Source organism: Macaca thibetana, chromosome 3 (assembly GCF_024542745.1).
Source record: "Macaca thibetana thibetana isolate TM-01 chromosome 3, ASM2454274v1, whole genome shotgun sequence".
In the NCBI taxonomy this organism is placed as follows: Eukaryota; Metazoa; Chordata; class Mammalia; order Primates; family Cercopithecidae; genus Macaca; species Macaca thibetana.
In genome coordinates, this window is record NC_065580.1 from 131,179,500 (window position 1) to 131,206,357 (window position 26,858).

Consider the following 26,858-nt stretch of genomic DNA (forward strand, 5'->3'; position numbering starts at 1 on the left):
TAAAATCATGTCCTCTCCCAGTGAAAGGAAGCTTTGGTTTTCCTTATAAGAGGTTGGCACCTTCTTTCTAGGGCTCACACAAAGGATTGTGCTTTTCCAAAAGTAGTATCTTGGTATCTAAACAATTAAAGGGATACTTTTTAAAAAGTGAGGCTGGGCATGGTGGCTCACACCTGTAATCCTAGTACTTCGAGAGGCTGAGGCGGGAGGATCACCTGAGCCCAGGACTTTGAGACCAGCCTGGGCAACATAACGAGACACTGTTTCTATAAGGAATAATAAAACATTTAGCTGGGTGGGGTGGCATGTGACTGTGTTCTCAGCTACTTGGAAGGAAAAGACAGGAGGATGACTTGAACACAAGAGGTAGAGGCTACAGTGAGCTACAGTGGCACCACTGCACTCCAGCCTGGGCAACAGAGTGAGACCGTGTCTTAAAAATTAAGAAAATAGGTCAGGCGCGGTGGCTCACGCCTGTAATCCCAGCACTTTGGGAGGCTGAGGCGGGCGGATCACGAGGTCAGGAGATCGAGACCATCCTGGCTAACACGGTGAAACCCCGTCTCTACTAAAAATGCAAAAAATTATCTGGGCGTGGCAGCGGGCACGTGTAGTCCCAGCTACTTGGGAGGCTGAGGCAGGAGAATGGTGTGAACCTGGAAGGCGGAGCTTGCAGTGAACCGAGATCGCACCCCACTGCACTCCAGCCTGGGCAACTGCGTGAGACTCCGTCTCAAAAAATAATAATAATAATTAAGAAAATAATAAAACGTGAGCCGGAAAACATTCTTATTTTCCCCTGAATCCTCAAAGACAGTCTCTCCTAACTCAAAGTGTGGCAGTGTTTTTAAGGTGCTGATTCTGAGCTCAACCCAATTCAGTGAAACCATCTATTCCTTGCAGATTTCTTCATGGACTGATAGAACATGACATTGATCAATATTGGAAGACTCATACCCAAAGCCCATCTCATTCCTAACGTTTCTTGCAAAGCCCAAACTTATTTATACAGAAGGAAACAGGCATGCATTTTTAATGAAGTGTTCAATAAGTTAAATATATCTATACTTTGGAATGGAATAAAGGGTTGTTCTTTTTCGGTTTTTGTTTTTGTTTTTTTTTTTTTTGAGACAGAGTCTCGCCCTATTGCCAGGCTAGAGTGCAGTGGCGCAATCTCGGCGTGAGCCACTGCGCCCAGCCGGTTGTTCTTTCAAAAATAGTGTTAATGATCTTGCTGAGAGCTATCTCCACCACTCAATAAAACCTGACACTCATTCTCCAAGCCCCACATGTGATCCACTTTTTCCAGTACACTAGGGCAAGAACCCAGGATACAGAAAGCCCTCTGTCCTTATGATAAGGCAGAGGGTCTAATTGAGCTGATTAACACAAGCTATCTGCAGCACAATGTAACACATGCCCACCGAGGCCTCAGGAGCTGCAAACACACACCCTTAGTCACTGCTATGGGATCGGAGCCCAGAAATGCTCCCCACGACCTCTGCACCTGCCCATCTGCATGCTTCCTTAGGAGTCTGAGCAGCAGGGCACCAAAGAAGTGAGCCACAACCCTGTCGCACATCCTGCGAGGGGGGATAAGGGAACACTTCCATTTCAGTGTCCATCCCTAGGGGAATGGGTAGGCCAAAGTGTATAACATGACATACTCAGCAACAATCCAGACGTACATACATAGTAATGTGGATAAACCTTAATAGTGTTCTCTTTAGTCAAAAAAGAAACAGAATGAGAGTCATAGCGGAGACATTTATGTTAAAATACATGGACGTTGAAAACAACACGTATTTTGGGGGCAGTGTATCAGAGGGGATAAGAACATGAATTCTTCAGCCAAACTTCATAGGTCCTAGTCCCAGCCCCACTATTTACCTCTTACGTTAGGTGAGTTACTTAATTTTTGTGCCTCAGTTTTCCCATTTGCAAAATGGTGATAATCTCATTGCACTGCTATCCAGGTTCGATGAGTTAATATACGTGTAGCATTTAAAATACAGAATAAGTGCTCATAAGTGTAATCTATTATTACAGTATATGTATCAATATTACATATAAAACATATAAAGTGGTGACCAAGGGGGTAAGGGGGAAAAAAAGTGGAATTTGGAGATGAAGGAGAGAGGATACGAAAAAAAGAAGAGAAAAAGTTTCCTAGTCTGGGCACATTGGCTCATGCCTGTAATCCCAGTACTTTGGGAGGCCAAGGTGGGCAGATCATTTGAGGTCAGGAGTTCAAGACCAGCCTGGCCAACATGGTGAAACCCCGTCTCTACTAAAAATACAAACATTAGCCGTGTGGGCTGGGCATGGTGGCTCACACCTGTAATCCCAGCACTTTGGGAGGCCAAGGTGAGCGGATCATGAGGTCAGGAGATCAAGACCATCCTGGCCAACATGGTGAAACCTTGTCTCTACTAAAAATACAAAAGTCAGCTGGGCATGGTGGCTCATGCCTGTAATCCCAGCTACTCTGGAGGCTGAGGCAGGAGAATCGCTTGAACCAGGGAGTCAGAGGTTGCAGTGAGCCGAGATTGTGCCGCTGCACTCCAGCCTAGGTGACAGAGCGAGACTCTGTCTCAAAATAATAATAATAATACAGTTTCTTAGAACTTACTGTTTAGTACAGGTGACCCTCATTTGTGACACTAGCAAGGGTAAACTATCCAGGCTTACCTGGTAATTGAGATTCCAAAACTTAAATACCAGTTTCAAATCTTGGATACTTTTGTTTAAACCTGTCCTCTTTGTAGTATTTGAAGGCCAACCTCAGATCCTTATATGAGAATTTATTATACTTGAATCTTTCAAGGTTACTAGAATTTGAGTAAGCTTTGAATTGATGAGATCCTGCTGATCTCTTCTGATTTCATTTTTCCTTGTTACTTTGTTCATCTCACCAGGGTTTGTCTTTTTTCTTTTTGTCCTGGCAATTCCTGGCAGACCAGGCACTAGAAGGAAAAAAGACCCACATTGCTGTGACATACTACAGATAAAACTGGTTTAAAGCTTTCAGCAATTTGTAGAAAAGATGTGGAAGAGAAATCTTCTCCTCACAGCACCCAAAGTGGAATTTTAAAAGGTATTGGAGAGTGAAAGGTTTCTAGGGGAATTTGAAATTTTCTTAGTCAGTCTCACAGTTTCTAGCCCCCTGAGCTCACCAGTGTGAAAGGTTGAGATCAGGGGAAATATTCACTCTTTATATAATCCAGAATGTCCATTCAAATGGTAGCAAATGCAGAGGGCTCCAATACGGCATGGCTTCTGCCAGCAGTTCCCAGCGTGGACTCAGTATTGGTATTTGTTACAAGTAACTGGCTTCTACTCACATTAATTAATTTCTTGGAGGCTGGGTCTTGCTCTGTCACCCAGGCTGCAGTACAGTGGTGCCATCATAGCTCACTGCAGCCTCAAACTCCTGGGTTCAAGTGATCTTCCTGCCTCAGCCTCTCAAGTAGCTGGAACAACAGGTGCATGCTATGATGCGTGACTGATTTTTAAAAACTTTTTTGTAGCGATGGGATCTTGCTATGTTGGCTCCGGCCGGTCTCAAACTCCTGGCCTCAAGTGATCCTCCTGCTTTGGCCTCAAAATGCTGGGATTGTAGGTGTGAGCTACTGTGCCTGGCCTCCAGGTTATTCTTATAGTAACTTTCCTCTCATTCACTTTCATCTTGTTTTATGAGAAAACGGAACACACAGATACAAATGAAGAGATGATGGACATAGGGTAGGCAGGTGAAAGGAACAAACAAGATATGATCGGGTTCCCTGAGGTTACAATAGCTGGAAAATGTTCCCACTCCAAGGGCTGAAGGGAAAGGGTTACTGGAACCTCAGGAGGGCTGGAAGAGGTGCCGCTCAGCGGGAAATGGGCTTTGAAGAGACATAGCTACTGCCAGAGTAGCAGAGTTTTGTCAGAAAGTACGCAGGGGAGGAGGTCCTTGCCCTCTCTCTTCTGCTGCCCTTGGATTTCTTGCCATTGTCTGAATTGGCCTAACCCAAACAGAAGCTAGCAGCAAGTTTATCTAGGAGATGAAATCTACAGGGATCAGTTTCCAAGGGCCCACGGCAGAGAGGTGCAGGGAGTGGCTTGTGGAGACAGCAAATGGATAATTGCCTGCACACATTTTCTTACTCCTTTTTGTTTGTTTAATAATGAGAGAGAGAAGTTTGCAAATTTCATGTAACAGTACCCATGGGAGTACAGTACACATGTGAACGTAATCTGTCATGGGTTTTATGGCAGAAAAGAGATTGGTAATTACTGGTCTATGGGGCTGACTCCCAAGGGGGAAATACAGGTAATATTTTCATCAGCTAGATCTCACGTGCTAACATTGAAACAGAACTGGGTTCTATGTATAAATACATTTGGTAGGGAATTTTCTATTAAGATGTAAACATCTGTCTTTAGAAGTGGGGATGTAAGCTCGGTTTCTGATTCCTTGTCTATCTTGTTTACTGTTGTATACCCAGCATCTGGCACAGTTTCTGGCATTGTGAATAAATGAATGAGAAGTAATCTTTCAGGTACCTTTTGTGTTATTGTCATTGTCAGTCCAGTGATTCCACATCTATACTACTTATTGGACTGACAATGAATAGTAACTGACAAGGAGTAGTGACTTTGCTGATTATGTGAAATTCATTTAAAATAATAAGTCTTAGGCTGGGTGCAGTGGATCACACCTGTAATCCCAGCATTTTGGGAGGCCAAGGCGAACAGATCTACCTGAGGAAAGAGGGTCAAGACCAGCCTGCGCAACATCGTGAAACCCATCTCTACTAAAAATACAAAACTAAGCTGGGCGTGGTGGCACAAGCCTGTGATCCTAGCTACTCAGGAGGCTGAGGCACGAGAATCGCTTGAACCTGGGAGGTGGAAGTTGCAGTGAGCTGAGATTGAGCCACTGTGCCCCACCTGGGCAACAGAGTGAGACTCTGTCTCAAAAAAAAATTAAATTAGAATAAAATAAAAAGTCCTAATATCACGACCAGGTAATGGTGTAGGAGTTTGCACCTGCATGGAGGTAGAGTGGAAGAATATAACTATTAACAAAGATCTAAAATTAGAACTGCCATTCAATCCAGCAGTCCCACTACCAGAAAAGAAATAATTATATCAAAAAGATACTTGCACTGGTATGTTTGTTGCAGCACTATTCACAATAGCAAAGATATGGAATCAACCTACGTATCCATCAATGGAGGAATGGATAGAGAAAATGTGGCACATAGACGCCATGGAATACTACTCAGCCATAAAAAGAATGAAATCATACCTTCTGCAGCAACACGGATGGAAGTGGAAGCTACTAACCTCAGTGAAATAGCTCAGAAACAGAAAGTCAAATACTGCATGTTCTCACTTATAAATGAGAGCTAAACAATGGGTATGGATGGATGTACAGAGGGAATGATAGATATTGGGGACTCCATAAAGAGGGAGACTGGCATGGAGGTGAGGTTTGAAAAATTTCCTATTGGGTGCAATGTAGACTGTCCAGACATTGGGTTCATGATGCAGTATATACATATAAGAAACCTGGATTTGTATCCTCTAAATATGCTTTTATTTTATTATTTATTTTATCTTATTCTTTTTTTTTTTTTTTTTTTTTTTAGACAGAATCTCTCTCTGTTGCCCAGGCTGGAGTGCAGTGGTGCCATCTTGGCTCACTGCAACCTCTGTCTCCTGGGTTCCTGTCTCAGCCTCCCGAGTAGCTGGGATTGCAGGCGCCTGCCACCACACCCAGCTAATTTTTGTATTTTTAGTAGATACGGGGTTTCACCACATTGACCAGGCTGATCTCGAACTCCTGATCTCAGGTGATCTGCCCACCTCGGCCTCCCAAAGTGCTGGGATTACAGGCCTGAGCCACTGCACCCAGCCTAAATATGCATTTTTTTTGTTTTTAAAGAATACAACTCTGAAGAGACGTCACTTGATTTGCCCAGGAATTGAAAGAGACTACAACTAGAAATGGATTCTGGTCCTATGAGCACCATGGAGTCTGACCACGGTCCTCTTGTGCTGATGGAGTCGGGAGTGGGTGACGGTCATCTCTCACCTTTGCTGAAAGTATTCACCACACATACCCTTCCCCCACTTAAAAAAAAAAAAAAGCTGGAAAGGTAAAAAGTCAAAACCCTGGAATATGTAGAGATGTCCTAAACTCCAAGTCTCTTCTATCTATATCATGTTAAAACTCCTCAGGAGAACTGGTATACCCCCATGCTCTGTCCTCCGGGAAAGGAGCATAGTCGTTTGGTAGATGTTCCTAGGAGAAGGGGAAACCCATTTTCCTTTCCCCAGAAGGACTCTCCACCCATCTTAGGAAAGTTTTCCAAATATAAAAAAAAAACCAAGTCTGGATTCTCCAGTCCTATGTTTGTGATCTCCAAGAAAGAATAGAACACGCCTCTGGACAACTTGTCCAACCTTCAGAAAGATCCCAACAGTGCTGGCCACATTATGTGGATGTTAGATTTCATGTTAGCTTGTCATTTAAGACCTGGCAGAAAGGAAGTTCCTCCCAACCATGAGACCTGACCAATCACTGCCTACCTTGACAGGCACTTCGCTGCTACTCAATCTGATGAAAAGGAGAGGGGCAAGCCATTCAGGTTGCTTTCTCTCCTAGCCTCTGATAGTACCACAGCTTCCAGAACATTCTTGCTTTAATTGAGCAGCCTATGCCTATCTTTTATGACTAACAAGTGACCCAAAGTAGAGGCATGTGAAAGCCTGATGATACGCCAGGTCTCCCATCATAAGGAAAGCCACTCGGAGAAGTCAGACAACGTGGTGGAAAGTGATCTGAGGGTCTGATCTGTCAGTCAGGAAAGAACTCTGGGCAATGTCTATTGTGAGGCTGGGTGGGAGACTCCGTCTGTTAAGGTAGCAGTGACGGGTCAGGTCTCACGGTGCAGGAGGAGCTGCCTTTCTGCCTGGTGTTGAATGACAAGCTAACATGAAATCTAATGGAAGAGACTACATAATGTGGTTAGCACCATTGTGATCAGCTCTGAAGATTGGCCAAGTTGTCCAGAAGTGTGTTCTGTTCTTTCTTCGAGATCACAAGCATAGGATTGGAGAATCCAGACTTCGTTATTTTTATATATTTGGAAAACTTTCCTAAGATGGGTGGAGGGGCAAGTCCTTTAGAGGAAAAGACAATGGGCTTCCCCTTCTCCCGGAACTGTATACACCACATGTGCCTGGGCAAACTTGGTAGTCTGTTGGTGCTTTGTCAAGGACCAATAAGGTCTTTGACAGATAGGAAGACTACACAAAGGGGCCTCCCTGAGTTGTCTGTTGTGTCTCTACAATGAAGATAGGGAACTGGAGGAAGCCAAGAGTCTCTTGAGTTGGATAATGGATCAAACTAATAATAAGCTCATTTTAACAAGACCAGTATGAGAACAGGGCAAGAAACCTGACAAACAGGGGAACAGTAGATACTGGGGTCTCCATAAAGGGAGAGGTTGGGAGGGAGGTGAGATTTGAAAAACTACCTATTGGGTACAATGTATGCTATTAAGATGATGGAGTCATTAAAATCTCAGACTTCACCATGATGGAATATATCATGTAAGAGATTGGTAATTACTGCACTTTTTTTTCTTTTTTTCTTTTTTTCTTTTTTTTTTTTTTGATGGAATTTCACTCTTATCACCCAGGCTGGTGCAATGGCACACAATCTGGGCTCACTGCAATCTCTGCCTCCCAGGTTCAAGAGATTCTCCTGCCTCAGCCTCCCAAGTAGCTGGAATTACAGGTGCGTGCCACCACGCCCTGCTAATTTTTGTGCTTTTAGTAGAGATGGGGTTTCATCATGTTGGCCAGGTTGGTCTTGAACTCCTGACCTCAGGTGATCTGCCTGCTTGGCCTCCCAAAGTGCTGGGATTAGAGGCGTGAGCCACTGCACCTGGCAGAAACTTGCACTTTCTTAGTGCGAGGTGTGAGCCGCAGCACCCAGCCTAAATTTTTCAATCTTAAAATGAGAACACTCCTAGTTTCTTCTCCTTCTTCAAAAACAAAACGCAACAAAAAATCCAGAGAATCAACTCACTTCATTTCTGTCTAACTCACCAGAAAACTGCATTAATCTGTCTGAGAACTGAATTTCCTTAAGAGGTTTGCCATTTATAAGTTGAGGAAGGCATTTTAGGTTTGCAGTGATCAGTACAGGCGACAGATCATAATGGGGAAGAGAAACAGTGTCAAGGTTTGAGAGTGGTGTCTTTTTTGGGGTTTGATTTTTTGCAGGGTGAAATATTTCATCCCTGAGTTTTTTACTACAAAAAAGAATGTCTTTGTTTTATTTTTTAAACCTCTTTATTTTCCTTTTTAGGCTTTTGTATCTGATTTCACCATGTTTTTGTCTTTCCAGCATCATTAATGATAAATTCTTACAGTCAAGAAAAATATTAGATTTAACCATGAATTAAAAAGTCACAGTCCCACCCACCTCCTATCAATCTTTCTGAAAGAAGTAAATCAAAATTCTTTCACAGAAAATGAAAGTGAAAGAAAATGAAAGTCCATCAAAGCTAAGAGTGGCTGCTTGATTACTTTGGCGTCCAGACCATGTCTTCGGTTGAGATAGAAACAAGATGATTAATTTCAAAGCTACTCACCACCTCCCCACCAATTCATAAAGCTCCCAGGAATGGAGATGCAGGGATTGACTATCAAAAAAAAATAAAGTATAGGGCCGGGTGCAGTGGCTTACACCTGTAATCCCAGCACTTTGGGAGGCCGAGGTAGGTGGATCACCTGAGGTCTTGAGTTTGACCAGCCTGGCCAACATGGTAAAACCTCCCCCCACTAAAAATACAAAAATTAGCCAGGCATGATGGTGGGTGCCTGTAATTCCAGATTCTCAGGAGGCTGAGGCCTCCCACTTGAAGCTGGGAGGCAGAGATTGCAGTGAACTGAGATCGTGCCACTGCACTCCAACTTGGGTGACAGAGTAAGACTCTGTCTCAAAAAATAAAATAAAATAATAAAATAAAATATAAATGTTCCTGGCTTGCTGTGTACCTACACTGCTACATATAATCAAAACTTTAAATTGGGACTGGACACAGTGAGCCCCTGTAATCCCAGCACTTTGGGAGGCTGAGGCTAGAGGATAACTTGGGGCCAGGAGTTTGAGATCAGCCTGGGCAACATAGCAAGACCCTACCTCTGTTTAAAAAAAACAGTTATCAAAACAAAAATAATAATAATTTTAAAAAATACTTTAAATTGAAATAATGCCCAATAGTAAAATTTCCAGGCACTCATATCTGCAGTCTCCGAAGTCCTCCCCTATAGCATATATATGTGCCCTCAATCATCCCACTCATCACAAAAGGAAACAAAAGAAAGTTCCTTTCTGCTATTAAAATTCCAGAACTGTCTGGGCACAGTGGTTCATGCCTATAATCCCAGTACTTTGGGAGGCTGAGGAGTGAGGATCGCTTGAGGTCAGGAATTCAAGACCAGCCTGGCCAACATGATGATACTAAAAATACAGAATTATAATACAAAATACAAATACAAATATAAAATATATAATACAAAATGCAAAAATCAGCCAGACATGGTGGCACATGCCTGTAATCCCAGCTACTTAGGAGGCTGAGGCAGGAGAATTGCTTGAACCCGGGAGGCAGAGGTTGCAGTGAGCCTAGATTGCACCATCGCTCTCCAGCCTGGGTGACAGAGCGAGACTCCATCTCAAAAAAAAAAAATTCATGTGTAGATGGCCCAGTCTATACTATTTCAGTTGGGGACTTTCAGTGAAACTGCCAGCTCTGAAATCACCAGGTATCACCCAGGTGCCAGACTGAATAGCTTTTTACTCTTGAGCCCCCAAGCCCTCCTAGAGTACATTCTACTTCTGACTTTCCTCCCCGAGGAGGTTGTCCATCTGCTTGGTCTGAAATAAGTGCATCATAGTCAGGTCACGTTGGAATCTGACTCCTTCCTGGATGGATCTCCTGAGTTCCAGAACATCAGGGGCTTATTGAGCCAGGGCATGCTCAAAACTTATGGTCTGTGCCCTATATTACCTCTATGTTGATTCGTTTTTTAATCTAAGGAAAGCAATGCAGCATGTTCTGTATTATTTTCCACTTAGACCAGTGGGGAAAGCGCTCATTTTGGGGTTCAACAGACCTGGATTTGAACCCCTGCTGTGCCACTGACTAAGTATGGAATCTCTAAATTTACTGATTCCTGCAGTCCTCACTTATGGAGTAGGGGTCATGTTGACCTCAAAGAGCATTTTGAGATTTAAATAATGGAATGTATGTAAAAAGTTGATCAGCTTTTCAGCCTCTCCACTGTGTCATTCCCATTAGAATACTGATACAGTTTGGCTGTGTCCCCACCCAAATCTCATCTTGAATTGTAGCTCCCATAATTCCCACATGTTGTGGGAGGGACCTGGTAGGAGATCACTGAATCATGGAGGCAGTGTCCTCCATACTGTTCTCATAGTAGTGAATACATCTCACGAGATCTGATGGTTTTATTAGGGGTTTCCCCTTCCACTTGGCTCTCACTCTTTCCTGCCTGCCACCATGTAAGACGTGCCTTTACTTTTCCTTCGTTTTCTGCCACGATTGTGGGGTCTCCCCAGCCACGCGGGACTGTGAATCCATTAAACCTCTTTCCTTTACAAATTACCTAGACTTGGGTATATCTTTATTAGCAGTATGAGAAGGAACTAATACAGATAAAAACATACTTAGGCAACCCTCATCCTAAAAAACAACATTGCATGCCTTGTAAGATGTGGGCAAAATTAATAATAATAATAATAATAATAATAATCAAATGAAACTCTTTGTTCCCCTGTAAAGAAGAGTTAAACCTCATTCCCTCCTCTTCTCTGCTCTGAATCAACACCCCAAATAATAGTCTATACTCACTGCTGCCAATTCTCTTCTCCCATTGACTCCTGAATCTACTCTGTCTGGATTTTCATTCTTACCATTCCATAAAATAAAACAGCTCTAGTGGAGGTCACTGATGACCACCATATTGCTAAATCCAACAATCAATTCTCAATCCATATCTTCTTTTTAATGTCTGAGACAGGGTCTTATTCTGTCACCCAAGCTGGAGTACAGTGGCATGATCACAGCTCACTGCAGCCATGGCCTCCCAGGCTCATGCGATCCTCCTGCCTCAGCCTCCTGAGAAGCTGGGACTACAGATGCATACCACTATGCCCAGCTAATTTTTATTTTTATTTTTTAATTTTTTTAAATTTTATGTTTTTGAGATGGAGTCTCACTCTATTGCCTAGGCTGGAGTGCAGTGGCACGATCTTGGCTCACTGCAACCTCTGTCTCCCTGGTTCAAATGATTCTCCTGCCTCAGCCTCCCTAGCAGCTGGGAGTACAGGTATGTGTCACCACAACCAGCTAATTTTTTTGTATTTTTAGTAGATATGGGGTTTCAAGATGTTAGCCAGGCTGGTCTTGAACTCCTGACCTCAAATGATCGGCCCCTTGGCCTACCAAAGTACTGTGATTACAGGCATGAGCCATAGCGCCTGGCCCCATTTTTACATTTTCCATAGAGATGATGTCTTGCTGTGTTGCCCACATTGGCCTCAAATTCCTAGCCTCAAGCAGTCCTCCCGCCTCAGCCTCCCAAAGTGCTGGGATTACAGGCGTGGGCCACCGTGCCCAGCCTTTACCCCTGATTCTCTAGCAATGGTGAATTCATTGCAGTTGTTCCAGTAAGCCAGATTCTCAGGTTCTCTTTTCTTTGAGAGACTGAGATGATGTTTTTTTGTCCACATCGCCAACCACCAACCGCACCTTGCCGGGCTAGCTCTCCCTGTCTATGAAAACATTTCCTAGCTGCCTCCCTCACCCACCAGGAGTCAGGTGCCTCCTATGTTCCCCTGTAGAAACATCAGCCCAGTCCCATCAGAGGATCTGCCCCATGACATGGAAATTGATCCTCTACTTGTCAGTCTCTGCAAAGCCCTGCCGGCCATTGGGTCCCCACTCCCAGCACAATGCCTAACACATAAATTGCGCTCAGTAAATGTTTATTTCTCAGGAAACTTTATCAACAATCATTCAAAACAGTTTTGCACACATCTCAAAAGAGCTATTATGAAGATAAAATGCCGTAATAGGCGTGAAAGCACCTTAGAATGCAGAAAACACCAGAAAGAGAATATATATATTAAAACAGGAAATTGACTTTTCTCCAAAGCTTTGACAGTATATAAAGGAGAAAAAGAGGTAACTATATCTTTATCCTGCCAATGATACAGCAATTTTAGTGGCCTGGAGTGGTCATTTAAGATGATACATTAATTCTTTTAACACAAGTGTGTGTTGATCACATCTACTTAAATAGTGTAGGGAACAAGGCTATGTGGAAAATATTAAGATGAAGAACAGGATGGAGAAGAGAAGCCACGGGCACCAACAGATTATAAAGTGTGGACGACTGAGGCAGGTGCGGTGGCTCGTGCCTGTAGTCCCAGCTACTTGGGAGGCCGAAGTGGAAGTCTTGCTTGAAGCCAGGAGTTCAAGACCACCCTGGGCAACATAACGAGACCCCGTTCCTGCAAAAAATTAAAAATATCAGCTGGGTGTAGTGGTGCATGCCTGTAGTCCCGGCTACTCAGGAGGCTGAGGAAGGAGAATTGCTTGAGCCCAGGAGTTTGAGGCTGCAGTGAGCTATGGTCACACCACTACACTCTAACCTGGATGACAGGGCAAGACCTTATCTACAAAAAATAAATAAATTATAGAGGACTGAGTCACGAAAGCCATGCAAAAGGCATTTATGACAAGCTAAAGAGGAAGACACTTTCTCCCATTAGAGGAATCAAAGAAGACTTTCTGGGGATTAGAAGAAGCTGGACAGGTCTTGATGAGCTTTGAATGTGAAAGCAAGAAGGATGCAGGGATCCTACAGGGGCCAAGCCGACGAGAGCATGGTGGGACTTGGTTTTAGAAAGAAGAATCTAGCAGATTGTGCAAGGGGGAATAGCCCAGCACCTGGGGCATCTGTACGGCTGTAGTAGTCCAGGAATGAGCTGAGATCGCTAGTGTAGTGATCTACACTAGCTTTCTTGGGTCATGGAAGTAATGCAGCCATGGCTTCCTTGGGTCACGGAAGTGATGCAGAGATTGAGCGTTTGAAGGACCCATCAAATCAGCTTGCATTTGCCACTAGCCTCAAAAAGGGAGCATTGCTGCCTGGCCAAAGGACAAGCCTATATGGGCCCCCTCCCCTCACCCAGAGCCGAGTCCTTGTGGCAGAGCAGCTCCTTCTCTGCTGACATGCACGCCTTCCCTGGACCAACTGTAGAGTCATTATCATATTAATACCAACGTCTTCCTCAGGCAAGGAGGTGAGGGGGGTGCACTTGGCAAAGGAAGAGATGACTGGGAGCCACAGAGCCCCTGTTGAGGCGTCAGGGTGGAGCCAAGAGTGGGAGGACCCTGAGCAAGAAAGTTCCATGATTCAGGAAGATCCTGCCGGGTGACCTGTGGTATCTTCAATTTAGCAGTTGCAGGTGGCATATCCAATTCAACAGATCAGTGATTTGATAGAGATGCAAGAAGGAAGCTGCTGGGGCAGACTCTTCATTTTTCATACTTCAGCTAGCAACTGTTTCTCTTGAAGATGTCCCAGAAAGCAGACTCACTCACGTCCTGGGGTGGTCCTGCCTGGGTGTCCCTCCACCATCAGCAGCCGCATCTGTTGGTTTGGGCAAGTGATGGATTCGTTGGGTCTGCCTCCCAGGAGGGGAATAGAAAAAAAAAAAGGCGGCAGCAGTTTGACAAACTAGAGCACAGAAAAAGCCCAAGACGTAAGAAGATCCACCATTCTACAGGTCGCTTGCATGCATTTCAAAGTCAAAGACTTTGATTTCAAATCCTGGCGAGGGGCGAGCCAATTGGAACCAGCCAGTGAGCCACAGATACCAGCTTTTCTGGCTGTGATCAGTTTTGTTTTAGTAGGGTGTGTGACATCTGCCAATCCAAAGAGTATATTTAGAGATGCTATAACAGACCAGACTCCTCACTGAGTTCTTGCAGAAGCTGGAAAAACGTGTTTCTGTTATTTGTGTTCTTTTTTTTTTTTCTTTTTTTTTGGAGATGGAATATTGCTCTGTCGCCCAGGCTGGAGTGCAGGTCATGATCTCGGCTCACTGCAACCTCCGCCTCCTGGGTTCAAGCGATTCTCTTGCCTCAGCCTCCCAAGTAGCTGGGATTACAGGCACGCACCATCATGCCCAGCTAATTTTTGTATTTTTAGTAGAGACGGGGTTCACCATGTTGGCCAGGCTGGTCTTGAACTCCTGACCTCAGGTGATGCAGCTGCCTCAGCCTCCCAAAGTGCTGGAATTACAGGCATAAGCCACGCGCCCAGCCGTTTCTGTTATTCTTTAGTGGAAGTAAAAGCATTTCTTTACTGAGAGTGTTTTCTGGAGACTACATGGTGCTAGAGAGCTCTTTGATCAAAATCCCTTATGCCATACAAAAAGAAAAAGATGTTGTGCCCTAGAGACAGCTACGGCTGTCATCTTTTGACTGAGTAATTAAACTGATATTTACTAAGAGCCTACTGTGTGCCCAGCAGGTTTCAGGCACTGGCCGTGAATGAGAGAGGCAGAGGGGGAAACAGATAATAGATGAACAAATAAACAAGGAAATGCCATTTATGGGTAAGTGTTATGTTAGAAATAAAACAGGGGGATAGACGGGGCCTACTTAGGAATGATTGGTTAGGGCAGGCTTCTCAGAGAGGGTGAAATGGCTAGGAAAGGAATGACAAGGTGGAGCCGGCTTTATGAAGAACTCTGAGAATCGCGTTCTGTGCAGAAGGAACAGCAGGTACAAAGTCCTAAGGTGGGAGCAGCTTGGCATGTTCCCAGAGCAGAAAGAAAGCCAGTCTGGCTGGAGCAGACTGAGGGAGGCTGGCTGGTGCCAGATGCACAGTGGGCAGGGCTGATCAGGTAGGAGTCTGGATGTGATTTCCCGTGTGGTCTGAAGCAGCTTTGAGTTTAAACAGGTGTGTTCCAACTGGATTTACAGTGTCAAAGTCTGACTCGGGTGGCTCGGTGGATCGGGGGTGTTAGGGACCAAAGAAAGACTTGACTACTCCAGGTCAGGGAGTAACCCAGCATGAGCTGATTTGGGCCAGAGTGGTGGGGAGAGGATCAATTTGGGCTATGCTTGCAAGTCTTTAAGAGGACCGTGGTCCGGCTGTGATCAGTTTTGTCTTAGTAGGGTATGTGACATCTGCCAATCCAAAAGTATATTTAGAGATGCTATAACAGACCAGACTCTTCACTGAGTTCTTGCAGAAGCTGGAAAACCTTATTTCTGTTATTAGTTGATTTTTTGGGGGGTTTTGTTTGTTTGTTTTTGTTTTTGTTTTTGTTTTGAGATGGAGTGCTGTTCTGTCACCCAGGCTGGAGTACAGTGGCATGATCTTGGCTCACTGCAACCTCCGCCTCCTGGGTTCAAGTGATTCTCTTGCCTCAGCCTCCCAAGTAGCTAGAATTACAGACATGCACCTGGGCAACAGAGCAGTACTCCAGCTCAAAAAAAAAAAAAAAAACAAAAACAAAAACAAAAAAAACTAATAACAGACATAAGTTTTTCCAGCTTCTGCAAGAACTCAGTGAGGAGTCTGGTCTGTTATAGCATCTCTAAATATACTCTTTGGATTGGATTGGTCGTAGGGATGGCATGTTGAAGGAAGACACAGAATCAAAGATGATGCCTAGGTTTTTTGGCAAGTACTCTACAGTATCCAAAAATGCATGGTAGTGATTGTCGGAGACCTAGATCCTATCCTCAACCCTTCCATGTATCTATGGGTGACCTTGAATGAGTCCCTGTGCCTCAGTTTCCTCACCTGTAAAATGATGGAGTTGGAAGAGATTACATGGAAGACCCCTTTGCACCCTGCCCACACTTGTGCTGTGGCTGAAATAACTGCGAGCAATTCTCCTCCCATAAGGGGCTCGCTCTCCAGGTGTTACCGGGGGAGGGTGTTCAGGTTCTTGGCATCTCGAACAAGGAATTGGACAAAATGCACAAACAAAGCAGGCAAAGAATGAAGCAACAAAAGCAGAGATTTATTAAAAATGAAAGTACACTCCACAGGTTGGGAGCAGGGCCAGGCATAGGGGCTCAAGAGCCCTGTTACAGAAGTTTTTAGGGTTTATATACCCTCTAAGGCCGGGTTTGGTGGCTCATGCCTGTAATTCCAGCACTTTGGGAGGCCGGGGTGGGTGAATCACTTGAGGTCGGGAGTTCCAGACCAGCCTGGCCAATACGGTGAAACTTCATCTCTACTACCAACAAAAATTAGCCAGGCACAGTGATGCATGCCTGTAATCCCAGCTACTCAGGAGGCTGAGGCAGGAGAATCCCTTGAACCTCAGAGGGAGAGGTTGCAGTGAGCCAAGATCGCACCACTGCCCTCCAGGCTGGGCAACAGAGCAAGACTCCATCTCAAACAAACAAACAAACAAAAACCCTCTTGATGTTTCCATTGGTTCCTTGGTATACGCCTTATGTAAATGAAGAGGATGAAGTAAAGTTACAGTCATTTACTCGACGTACACCCTATGTAAATGGAGAGGATATTTCCTGCCATCGCTGAAGTGTTTCCATTTGATTTAGCTCTAGGAAGTCCTTATGTTCCCTGTCTCCAAACCCTGTTCTCCTGCCTCACAGCCTGTCAGGGATTCACTTCCTTCCTCTGAATGTCCACAATATTTATGACCAGTCCTTCAGTCCAGACCACACTGTCATAATGACAAACTGGCAGCATGGAAAACAAATTCTTTAATTCTTTTTTTTTTTTGAAGAGACAGGGTCTTACTGTGTCACTCAGGCTGGAGTGTAGTGGTGCCGTCACAGCTCACTGCAGCCTGGACCTCCTGGGCTCAAGCAGCGCTCCCATCTCGGCCTTCCAAAACATTGGGATTGCAGGCATGAGGCACTGCACCTGGCTGAAAACAAATTTCTTTTTTTTGTTTTAGACAGAGTCTCTCTCTGTCACCGAGGCTGAAGTGCAGTGGCGTGGGCATGATCTTGGCTCACTGCAACCTCCACCTCCTGGATTCAAGTGATTCTCATGCCTCAGCCTCCCAAGTAGCTAGGATTACAGGCACGCACCACCATGCCTGGCTAATTTTTTATTTTCAGTAGAGATGGGGATCTCACCATATTGGCCAGGCTTGTCTGGAATTCCTGACCTCAGGTGATCCACCTGCCTCAGCCTCCCAAAGTGCTGGGATTACAGGCATAAGCTGTCACACCCAGCCTGAAACCAAATTCTAATGGAACTCAGTGTCACATGTATGATGACTCTCTCTTAGAAAGCCATGGCTTCCTTGGGTCGTGGGAGTAATAGAGAGACTAAGCATTTGGAAGACCCATCAAATCAGCTTTTATTTGCTGATTCGATTTGCTGATCAAAAAGGGGCCATTGCTGCCTGGGCAAGGGAAGAGACTATGTGGTCCTCTTCCCCACACTCAGAACAGAGTCCTTGTGGCAGGGCAGCTCCTTCTCTGCTGATATCCACATCTTCCCCGGACCGACTGCTGAGTCCTCATAATACAGGCATCTTCCTCAGGGGTGCTGGCTCAAGGCACTCTTTCCCTGCATGCACCATCGCCCTTTCAATGAGAAGTCTGGCAGCATAATTATCACTTGAACAAAATATGGGCATCAGTACCCCCAAAATGCACTGCCCCCCGTGGATCTTCCTACATACCCAGCTTCCCAGAAAAGAGAAGAAAAAAGCACGTCCACATCTTTCTTTTCCTTTTCCTTTCCTTTTCTTTCCTTTCCTTTCCTTTCCTTCAGACAGAATCTTTCTCTGTCGCCCAGGTTGGAGTGCAATGCAACCAGCTCACTGCAGCCTCTGCCTCCCGGGTTCAAGCAATTCTCCTTCCTCAGCCTCCCGAGTAGCTTGGATTACAGGTGCGTGCCAGCACACCCAGCTAATTTTTGTATTTTTGGGGCTTTACCATGTTGGTCAGGCTGGTCTCGAACTCCTGACCTCAAGTGATCAGCCTGCCTCAGCCTCTCAAAGTGCTTGGATTACAGGTGTGAGCCACTGCGCCCGGCCCTCACATCTTTCTTAAGAAGTGGCTGTTGGCCGGGCGCAGTGGCTCACACCTGTAATCCCAGCACTTTGGGAGGCTGAGGTGGGCGGATCACGAGGTCAGGAGATCGAGACCATCCTGGCTAACATGGTGAAACCCCGTCTCTACTAAAAATACAAAAAATTAGCCGGGCGTGGTGGCGGGCGCCTATAGTCCCAGCTACTCTGGAGGCTGAGGCGGGAGAATGGCGTGAACCCGGGAAGCGGAGCTTGCAGTGAGCCGAGGTCGCGCCACTGCACTCCAGCCTGGATGACAGAACGAGACTCCGTCTCAAAAAAAAAAAAAGAAGTGGCTGTTTATACAGCTTTTCCAGTCTCTTTTGTTGCTAATTCCTTTGGCCTTCCTTTCATGGGTTCAGGCGTCTTTTTGCTTTGGGAATAGATCTGTTAAACTCATCCACTTATCTACCCCTTTCTTTCTTCCTTATGAACCAGTCCTAGAGAGGAAGACAAGAATCCTGTGGGTGACCAGGTACCCTTCCTTAGAAGAGGGGTTACGTTAGCCCAAACCTGAGGATGGGGAGATTCAGAGGTACTGAGGGAGCAGAGAAAGTATAAGATGTGTCAGCCAGGCGCAGTGGCTCTAGCTTGTAATTCCAGCACTTTAGGAGGCCAAGACAGGTAGATCACTTGAGGTGTGAGGTCAGGAGTTCAAGACCAGCCTGGCCAATATGGTGAAACCCTATCTCTACTACAAATACAAAACTTAGCCGGGCGTGGTGGCGTGTGCCTGTAATTCCAGCTACTTGGGAAGCTGAGGCAGGAGAATCTCTTGAACCCGTGAGGCAGAGGTTGCAGTAAGCTGAGATTGCAACACTGCACTATAGCCTGGGCGACAGAGCAAGTCTCTCTCTAAAAAAAAAAGTGACTGCAGTAGTGGGTTCTAGAAACTGCCAAGAGTCATTGGGAAAAGCCAACTTTGTCTAAATAGTGGTCCTTAGAACAAATGACATTTCAACAGCAAGATACTGGTAATATCACAAGTCACAAAAGAGGTAAATCGGAATGGTTAGGAGTGGTTTACATCTTGCAATTTTTATTTTATTTTATTTATTTATTTTTTGAGATGGAGCCTCTCTCTCTCTCGCCCAGGCTGGAGTACAGTGGCCCGATCTTGGCTCACTGCAGCCTCTGCCTCTTGGGTTCAAGCAGTGCTCCTGCCTCAGCCTCCCAAGTAGCTTGGATTACAGGAACCCACCCCCACAACCGGCTAATTTTGTATTTTTAGTAGAGACAGGGTTTCGCCATGTTGACCAGGCTGGTCTCGAACTCCTGACCTCAGGTGATCCACCTATCTCGGGCTCCCAAAGTGCTGCGATTATAGGTGTGAGCCACCGTGCCCGGCAGCAATTTTTAAAAATCCTAACTGCATTATGAGAACAGTATTTCAAGGTGACCCATTTATGCAGAGATTTTTAGAAGAAAAAAAAAATCTCCAGTATAATTTTCTTCACTTTTAAGCCCAGTGATATTTTCAGAAATTCAAGACATACCATAGCATAGGAAAAGTGTGTGTTGAGAGAGTCTCCGGCTTCCATGTCTGATCTCATTTTCACTGTCAGTATCATATCTTCATTGTACTGGATTTTAACTGAAACTGAAAGATGTCCTCTGATTTTCTGTCCATTTCTGTAAAATTGCCTTAGTTCATGATGTGGTTGCATTGCCTGAGATAATGTACAAAAAACTCCCATTGGCTGGGCATGGTGGCTCAAGCCTGTAATCTCAGTGGTTCGGGAGGCTGAGGTGGGTGGATCGCCTGAGGTCAGGAGTTTGAGACCAGCCTAGGCAACATGGTGAAACTCTGTCTCTACTAAAAATACAAAAATTAGCCAGGCGTGGTGGTGGGCGCCTGTAATCCCAGCTACTCGGAGGCTGAGGCATGAGAATGGCTTGAACCTGGGAGTCGGAGGTTGCAGTGAGCCGAAATCGTGCCACTGCATTCCAGCCTGGGTGGCAGAGCAAGACTGTCACAAACAAACAAACAAACAACAACAACAACAACAAAAACACAATTCCCACCAAATGTGTCTCCTGCATGGTGGTTCATGCCTATAATCCCAGCGCTTTGGGTCAAGGTGGGAGGATTGCTTGAGCCCAGGAGTTCATGACAAGCCTGCGGAACACAGCAACTCACCTAAGGTTTCAGGTGACTGAAAAACAGCAGTTTCCTCGCCATCACTCGTGGCACCGAATTCAAAGTCAGGAAATCCTGATTCTAGACCATGTCAGGTACCATCCAATGCCTTACAGCTTATTTTCCATCTCGGAGGAAAAAAGGCCTTGTCATGCTTGCCTCATGACAGATGTGGGAAAATGATGTATGTGATGCAACGTTCTTGGCTGTCTAGGCACGGTGGCTCACACCTATAATCCGAGCATTTTGGGAGGCCAATGCAGGAGGATTGCTTGAGACCAGGAGTTCAAGACCAGCTTAGGCAACATAGCAAGACTTCGTCTCTTAAGAAATTAGCTGAGTCTGTTGGTGTGCACCTGTAGTCCTAGCTACTCGAGAGGCTGAGGCAGGAGGATCACTTGAGCCCAGGAGGCCAAAGCGGCACTGAGCGATGATTGCATCACTGCACTCCAGCCTGGGTGACAGAGCAAGACCTTGTCTCAAAAAAAAAAAAAAAAAAAGAAAAGAAAAGAAAAAGAAAAAAAAAAAAAAAAAGGAACCCTCTAGGTGTAAGGCAACATAAATTCAGGCTACCTTTATCATTGTCATTATTTTTATAAGAATTAGATTTTGTTACTCAAGGTCTTGGGAAACAGACAAAAATAGAAATGTATGAAGATATTCTGATTTCCCTCCTTTAGAAGAACTTTTTTTTCTTGTTATTTCTTCAGCTAATGAAAACAAAATGAGCCCCAAATCTACCATTTCTCTAAGGTCCACAATTTCCGAAAATCCTTTTGGAACTCAAATTGCCTGGCTACTCCACAAAGTCTGCATTTGAGCTTCCACCAAATGCGATCCCTACAGCGGCCCTCACCCCAAGCCTCTGCTGAGCAGAATTCCGTTCATGGGGAGTCCTTCAGAAGCCTGCCCAAGGAGTCTCTGCCCTACCTTCTCTGAACTCTAGAGCAGCGATCCCCAACCTTTTGGACACCAGGGACCAGTTTTATGGAAGATAATTTTTCCACAGACCGATGTGGAGGGATGGTTTCCATATAATGCAACCACATTATGTTTATTATGTACTTTGATTCTATTATTATTGCATTGTAATATATAATGAAATAATTATATAACGCACCATCATGTAGAATGAGTGGAAGCCCTGAGCTTGTTTTCCTGCAGCTTGATGGTCTCATCTGGTGATGATGAGAGACTGTGACAGATCATCAGGCATTAGATTCTCACAAGAAGTCCTCGACCTAGATCCCTCGCACGTGCAGTTTGCAATAGGGTTTGAGCACCTGTGAGAATCTAATGCTGCCGCAGATCTGACAGGAGGGAGAGTTCAGGCAGCAATGCTTGCTCACCTGCCACTCACCCCCTGCTGTGTCGCCTGGTTCCTGACAGGCCACAGACTGGTGCTGGTCCACGGCCCAGGGGCTGGGGAGCCCAGCTTCAGAGCACTGGCACTCTGCAATGCCTGTTTCATTCTCATTAGGTTGTGCCTCGTGTTGGTGCTTAACTGTGTTATTTTGTATAACTTGTTGACTTAATGTCTTAGTCCATTTTGTGTTGCTATAAAGGAATATCCAAGACTGGGTAATTTTTAGAAAGAAAAGAGGTTTATTTGGCTCATGGTTCTGCAGGCTGTATAAGAAGCATGGAGCCCACATCTGATTGGCTTCTGGTGAGGCCTCAGGAAGCTTTTATTCATGGTGGAAGGGAAGGGGGGCAGGTACATGACAGGGTGAGAGAGAAAGCAAGAAAGAGAGGCCATGCTCTTTTAAACAGCCAGCTCTCCTGTGAGCTAATAGAGTGAGAAGCTACTTATTACCATGGGGAGGGCCTCAAGACATTTGTAAGGGATCCTCCCCTATGACCCATGCCCCTCCCACCAGACCCCACCTCCAGTCCTGGGGATCACATTTCAGTACGAGATTTGGAGGGCACAAACACCCAAACTATATCACTTAGCTAGATTTCAGTGTAGTCACCTCTAGGGAAAGACGTAAATGTGTTTTCCCCTCCCTCCTCACTCTTTTTCCAGGGTGCTGGGAGACTGATACCACATTGGTAGCCAATTTCTTCATGAGCACAAATTCAAAGATTAGAGAGAGGGTAGCAATTGTTTGTAAACATAACAGATTCTTGACTTGGGACTTATTAATTAACTCACTAATTTATAATTAGTAATTGATCATTAAGCATTTTGATGGCAATTAGTTTTTTAAAGAACAGCTTAGACACAATAGGTAAATTATGACATAAATTCAATCAGAATTTTTTTTTTTTTTTTGAGATGGAGTTTCACTCTTGTTGCCCAGACTGGAGTGCAATGGTGGGATTTCAGCTCGCTGTAGCCTCTACCTCCCAGGTTCAAGCGATTCTCCTGCCTCAGCCTCCCAAGTAGCTGGGATTATAGGCATGTGCCACCATGCCCGGCTAATTTTGCGTTTTTAGTAAAGACAGGGTTTCACTATGCTGGCCAGGTTGGTTTCAAATCCCTGACCTCAGGTGATCCACCTGCCTCGGCCTCCCAAAGTGCTGGGATTACAGGTGTGAGCCACTGCGCCCAGCCAATGTGTTCTTATTTTTTATTTTTTAAAACAGAGATGGGGTCCCATCATGTTGCCCAGGTTGATCCTGAACTGCTGGACTCAAGTGATCCACCTGCCTTGGCCTCCCAAAGTGCTGGGATTACAGGCGTGAGCCACTGCACCCGGCTTAGCGGCATTGTTTAACACCACAAAAACATCATATAACCACTGAGCTCCTTCTCAGAAGGAAGATGGCGAAAGCTCACTGCTCAGCAGTGACTCGATTCATAACCCGGGGCTTTGGTCTGTTTGTTTTAGGCTTAATTCTTGCAGATTTGGGGAATGTCAGGTTCTAAAACTTGAGTTCATTATTCCTGTCAATTCAGGGCACACCCTTACCATAAGCCCATGAAAGGCACCCTGTTGAGTTATTTTATTATTTTTTCTTTATCTCCATGCTCACTCCCTATTTTCATCCTGCCTATACATAGGTGTCTTTGAAAATAAATATTATTGCCAACCCCAATTTAATTTTCCAAGGTCCTGTTCCAAGCACTTTTATACGCATTGTCTTCTTTCATCCTCCCAACAGCACTATGAGAAACACTGCTTTGGCTTGGCATGGTGGCTCACTCCTGGAATCCCAACACTTTGGGAGGCCTAGGTGGGTGGATCACCTGAGTTCATGAGTTCGAGACCAGCCCGGCCAACATGGTGAGGCCCCGTCTCTATTAAAAATAAAAAAATTAGCCAGTGTGATGACACATGCCTGTAGTCCCAGCTACTCAGGAGGCTGAGGCACAAGAATCGCCTGAACCCCAGAGGCAGAGGTTGCCGTGAGCTGATATCGTGCCACTGTGCTCCAGCCTGGGTGACAGAGCAAGATCCTGTCTCAAAAAAAGGAAGAAAAATTCTTTTGTTGTTCCCATTTAACAGAAGAGGAAACAGAGGCATGGATACATGAAGTAATTTTTCCAAGATCACGCATTAGCATATGTCAGCGTGAGGACTCGAATCCAGGCACCCTATACGTAAAGCCTGAGCTCTATCACTCTGCAGTACTCTATCTACTCTGCATTTTTAAATATAGTGTGTGATTTTGTGTGTGTGTTTTAAAATATATTTGAATGTTATCGTGCAACTACTGTGAAACCAGAAAGTGTGAGACAGGTCTCAGTAAATTTAGAAAGTTTATTTTGCCAAGGTTGAGGACTCGCCCATGACACAGCCTCAGGAGGTCCTGATGACCTGTGCCTGAAGTGGGTGGGCCATAGCTTGCTTTTATCCATTTAGGGAGATAGGAGACATCTATCAATATATGTAAGGAGTACATTGGTTCGGTCTGGAAAGGTGGGACAACTTGAATCACAGGCAGAAGATTGGAATGGGGGAAGGGACTTCCAGGTCACAGACAGGTGATACACAAATGGTTACATTCTTTTGAGTTTCTGATTAGCCCTTCCAAAGGAAGCAAATCAGATATGCGTCTATCTTCAGTGGGCAGAGGGGTGACTTTGAATAGAATGGGAGGCAGGTTTGCCCTAAGCAGTTCCCATCTTTAGTTTTCCTTACTGATATTGGGGGCCCAAGATATTTTCCTTTCATACTACAGGTATCCTTCTATATCTTACTTTCTTCATTCTACATTACGCTTTTAAGATCCAATCACCTGCTAAAGATATCACTAGTTGATCGCCACAGCGCATTCCATCACATCCATCCAGCTCAGCTCACTCTTTTTTTTTTTTAACTTGAAGCACAAATGCTTTATTTAAAGGCACATCTCAGTTCCTGTGTGGCGGGCAAAAAATAAAATAAAGGAGCAGATCGTGGCACACCATTCCCATGAGTCAAATGGTCAAACCCCACATCCAAGACCCAGTGAGCAGCCAAGCTCAGCGCAACTTCCAGGCATCTCGCTCTGACTCCAACAGGGTGAGCACATCCCCATCGCACACGGGGCCTTTTACATTGCGGATGCTGGAGCGGCTCATGTTGTCCATAAATTCCACATGCATCGGCGTGCACTGTCCCTGAGAGCCGGTCCCGTGCAGGACCTTGATGACCCTGGCCAGCTTGATAGGCTGCACATGGCTGGTGTCCATGACGGCAGCATGGCAGTCTGGCGGAGTCAGTTGACTGTTTTTGTTTTGTTTTGTTTTGTTTTTTTGTTTGGTTTTTCTCTGAGACAGAGACTTGCTCTGTCTCCCAGGCTGGAGTACAGTGATGCGATCTGGGCTCACTACAACCTTGGCCTCCTGGGTTCAAGCAATTCTCCTGCCTCAGCCTCCTGTGTAGCTGAGACTACAGGTGTGCACCACCACGCCCGGCTACTTTTCATATTTTTAGTAGGCACAGGGTTTCACCATGTTGGCCAGGCTGGTCTGGAACTCCTGACCTCAAATGATCTGCCCGCCTCGGCCTCCCGAAGTGCTGGGATTACAGGCGTGAGCCACCGTGCCCGGCCCAGTTGACTCTGTTATGTCCCTAACGAGGGGCAGACAGAATGTCTCCCAATCCCTAATCCCCAAACATTCTAATAAACATTCTCACTCATGGCCCCTTACATACCTGTGTGAATTTCTCTAGAATATATCATTTGGAATGAGACTGCTGGCATACAAAGCACACACTGCTCTTTAGACTGATTTCTGACATGGTGTTGCTAACCCTCTTCCCAGCAGCACAGAAGATTCTTTCTTCTCTAATTTCTCATGAACATTCATCTGACTTTATAGTTTTTACCAATTTGATGGCTGTCGAGTGGTATACCTTTGTTGTTTTTCATTTGCACTTCTCTAATCACAAATGAAATTGAACCTCTGTTCATAAACTTGGAGGCTTTGGGTTTACTTTTCTGTGAATTTCTTATTCATCTCTTTTGTTCATTTTTTATACTGGGTCTGCTGTCTTGTTATCTAGGTACTATCAGTTTTAGAGGTTTCAAATATTGCCTTTCAGTCTTCCCTCCCATCAGTTAACTTCAATTATGGTGTCCTTGTTGAACAAAAGTTCATAATTTTTCTTTTCTTTTTTTTTTTTTGAGACAGAGTCTCTGTCACGCAGGCTGGAGTGCAGTGACGTGATCTTGGCTCACTGCAACCTCTGCCTCTGGGGCTCAAGCAATTCTCCCTGCCTCAGCCTCCCAAGTAGCTGGTTACAGGTGCCCACCACCACGCCGGGCTAATTTTTGTATTTTTTAGTAGAGACAGGGTTTCACCATGTTGGCCAGGCCGGTTTTGAACTCTTGACCTCAGGTGATCTGCCCACCTGCCCCCAAAGTGCTGAGATTACAGTCGTGAGCCACCATGCCTGGCCAGAAATTCATAATATTGATATAATTATATCCACTGATTTTGGGGGGCGTTTATTAAACCTTGGAGTCTTGTTTGGAAAATAATTTCCTTAGACATCGACTGGATATAGTGGAGTAATTTATATGCACTAAACTTCTATAAAGAAGAACTATAGGCTGGGTGCGGTGGCTCATGCCTGTAATTCCAGCACTTTGGGAGGCCGAGGCGGGTGGATTGCCTGGCTCAGAAGTTTGAGACTAGACTGCACCATGGCAAAATCCTGTCTCTACCAAAATTACAAAAAATTAGTGAGGCGTGGTGGTCCTTGTCTGTGGTTTCAGCTACTTGGGAGGCTGAGGTGGGAAGATCGCTTGAGCCCTGGAGGTGGAGGTTGCAGTGAGCTGAGATCATGCCACTACACCACCCTGGCCTGGGTGACAGATTGAGGCCCCCTCTGGAAAAAAACAAAAACAAAAACAGAAGAAGAACTATAAAAACTGAATAGCTAACAACAAAACGGTTGTTTCATGGTATTGGGAAGTAAAGAAGACAACTAAGACTTGAGGGTCCAAAAAGTCAGAGAAGAGCGCATTGATGGAAGCCTGATGATTTCCACAGCATTTTACTCTCAGGAAATTTGCTATAACGAGTATAACGGTGGAAGAGAAAGCAGTGGCACTGAGATCGTGGTACTGGCTGGGATGAGTCTACAGAAT

The 26,858-nt window shown here is 45.1% G+C and overlaps 2 protein-coding genes across 7 annotated transcripts in view; one reads left to right on the plus strand and one right to left on the minus strand.

Annotated features, from left to right (window-relative positions):
• CALN1 (calneuron 1) overlaps window positions 1–26,858 on the plus strand; it is a 662,896-nt gene that overhangs the window by 474,829 nt on the left and 161,209 nt on the right. The window lies entirely within an intron of this gene.
• On the minus strand, window positions 23,599–25,131 carry LOC126950315 (40S ribosomal protein S28-like). The gene has a single exon (XM_050783607.1). The coding sequence runs from the start codon at window positions 24,949–24,951 to the stop codon at window positions 24,742–24,744; it is 210 nt and encodes a 69-aa protein (XP_050639564.1). The 5' UTR covers window positions 24,952–25,131; the 3' UTR covers window positions 23,599–24,741.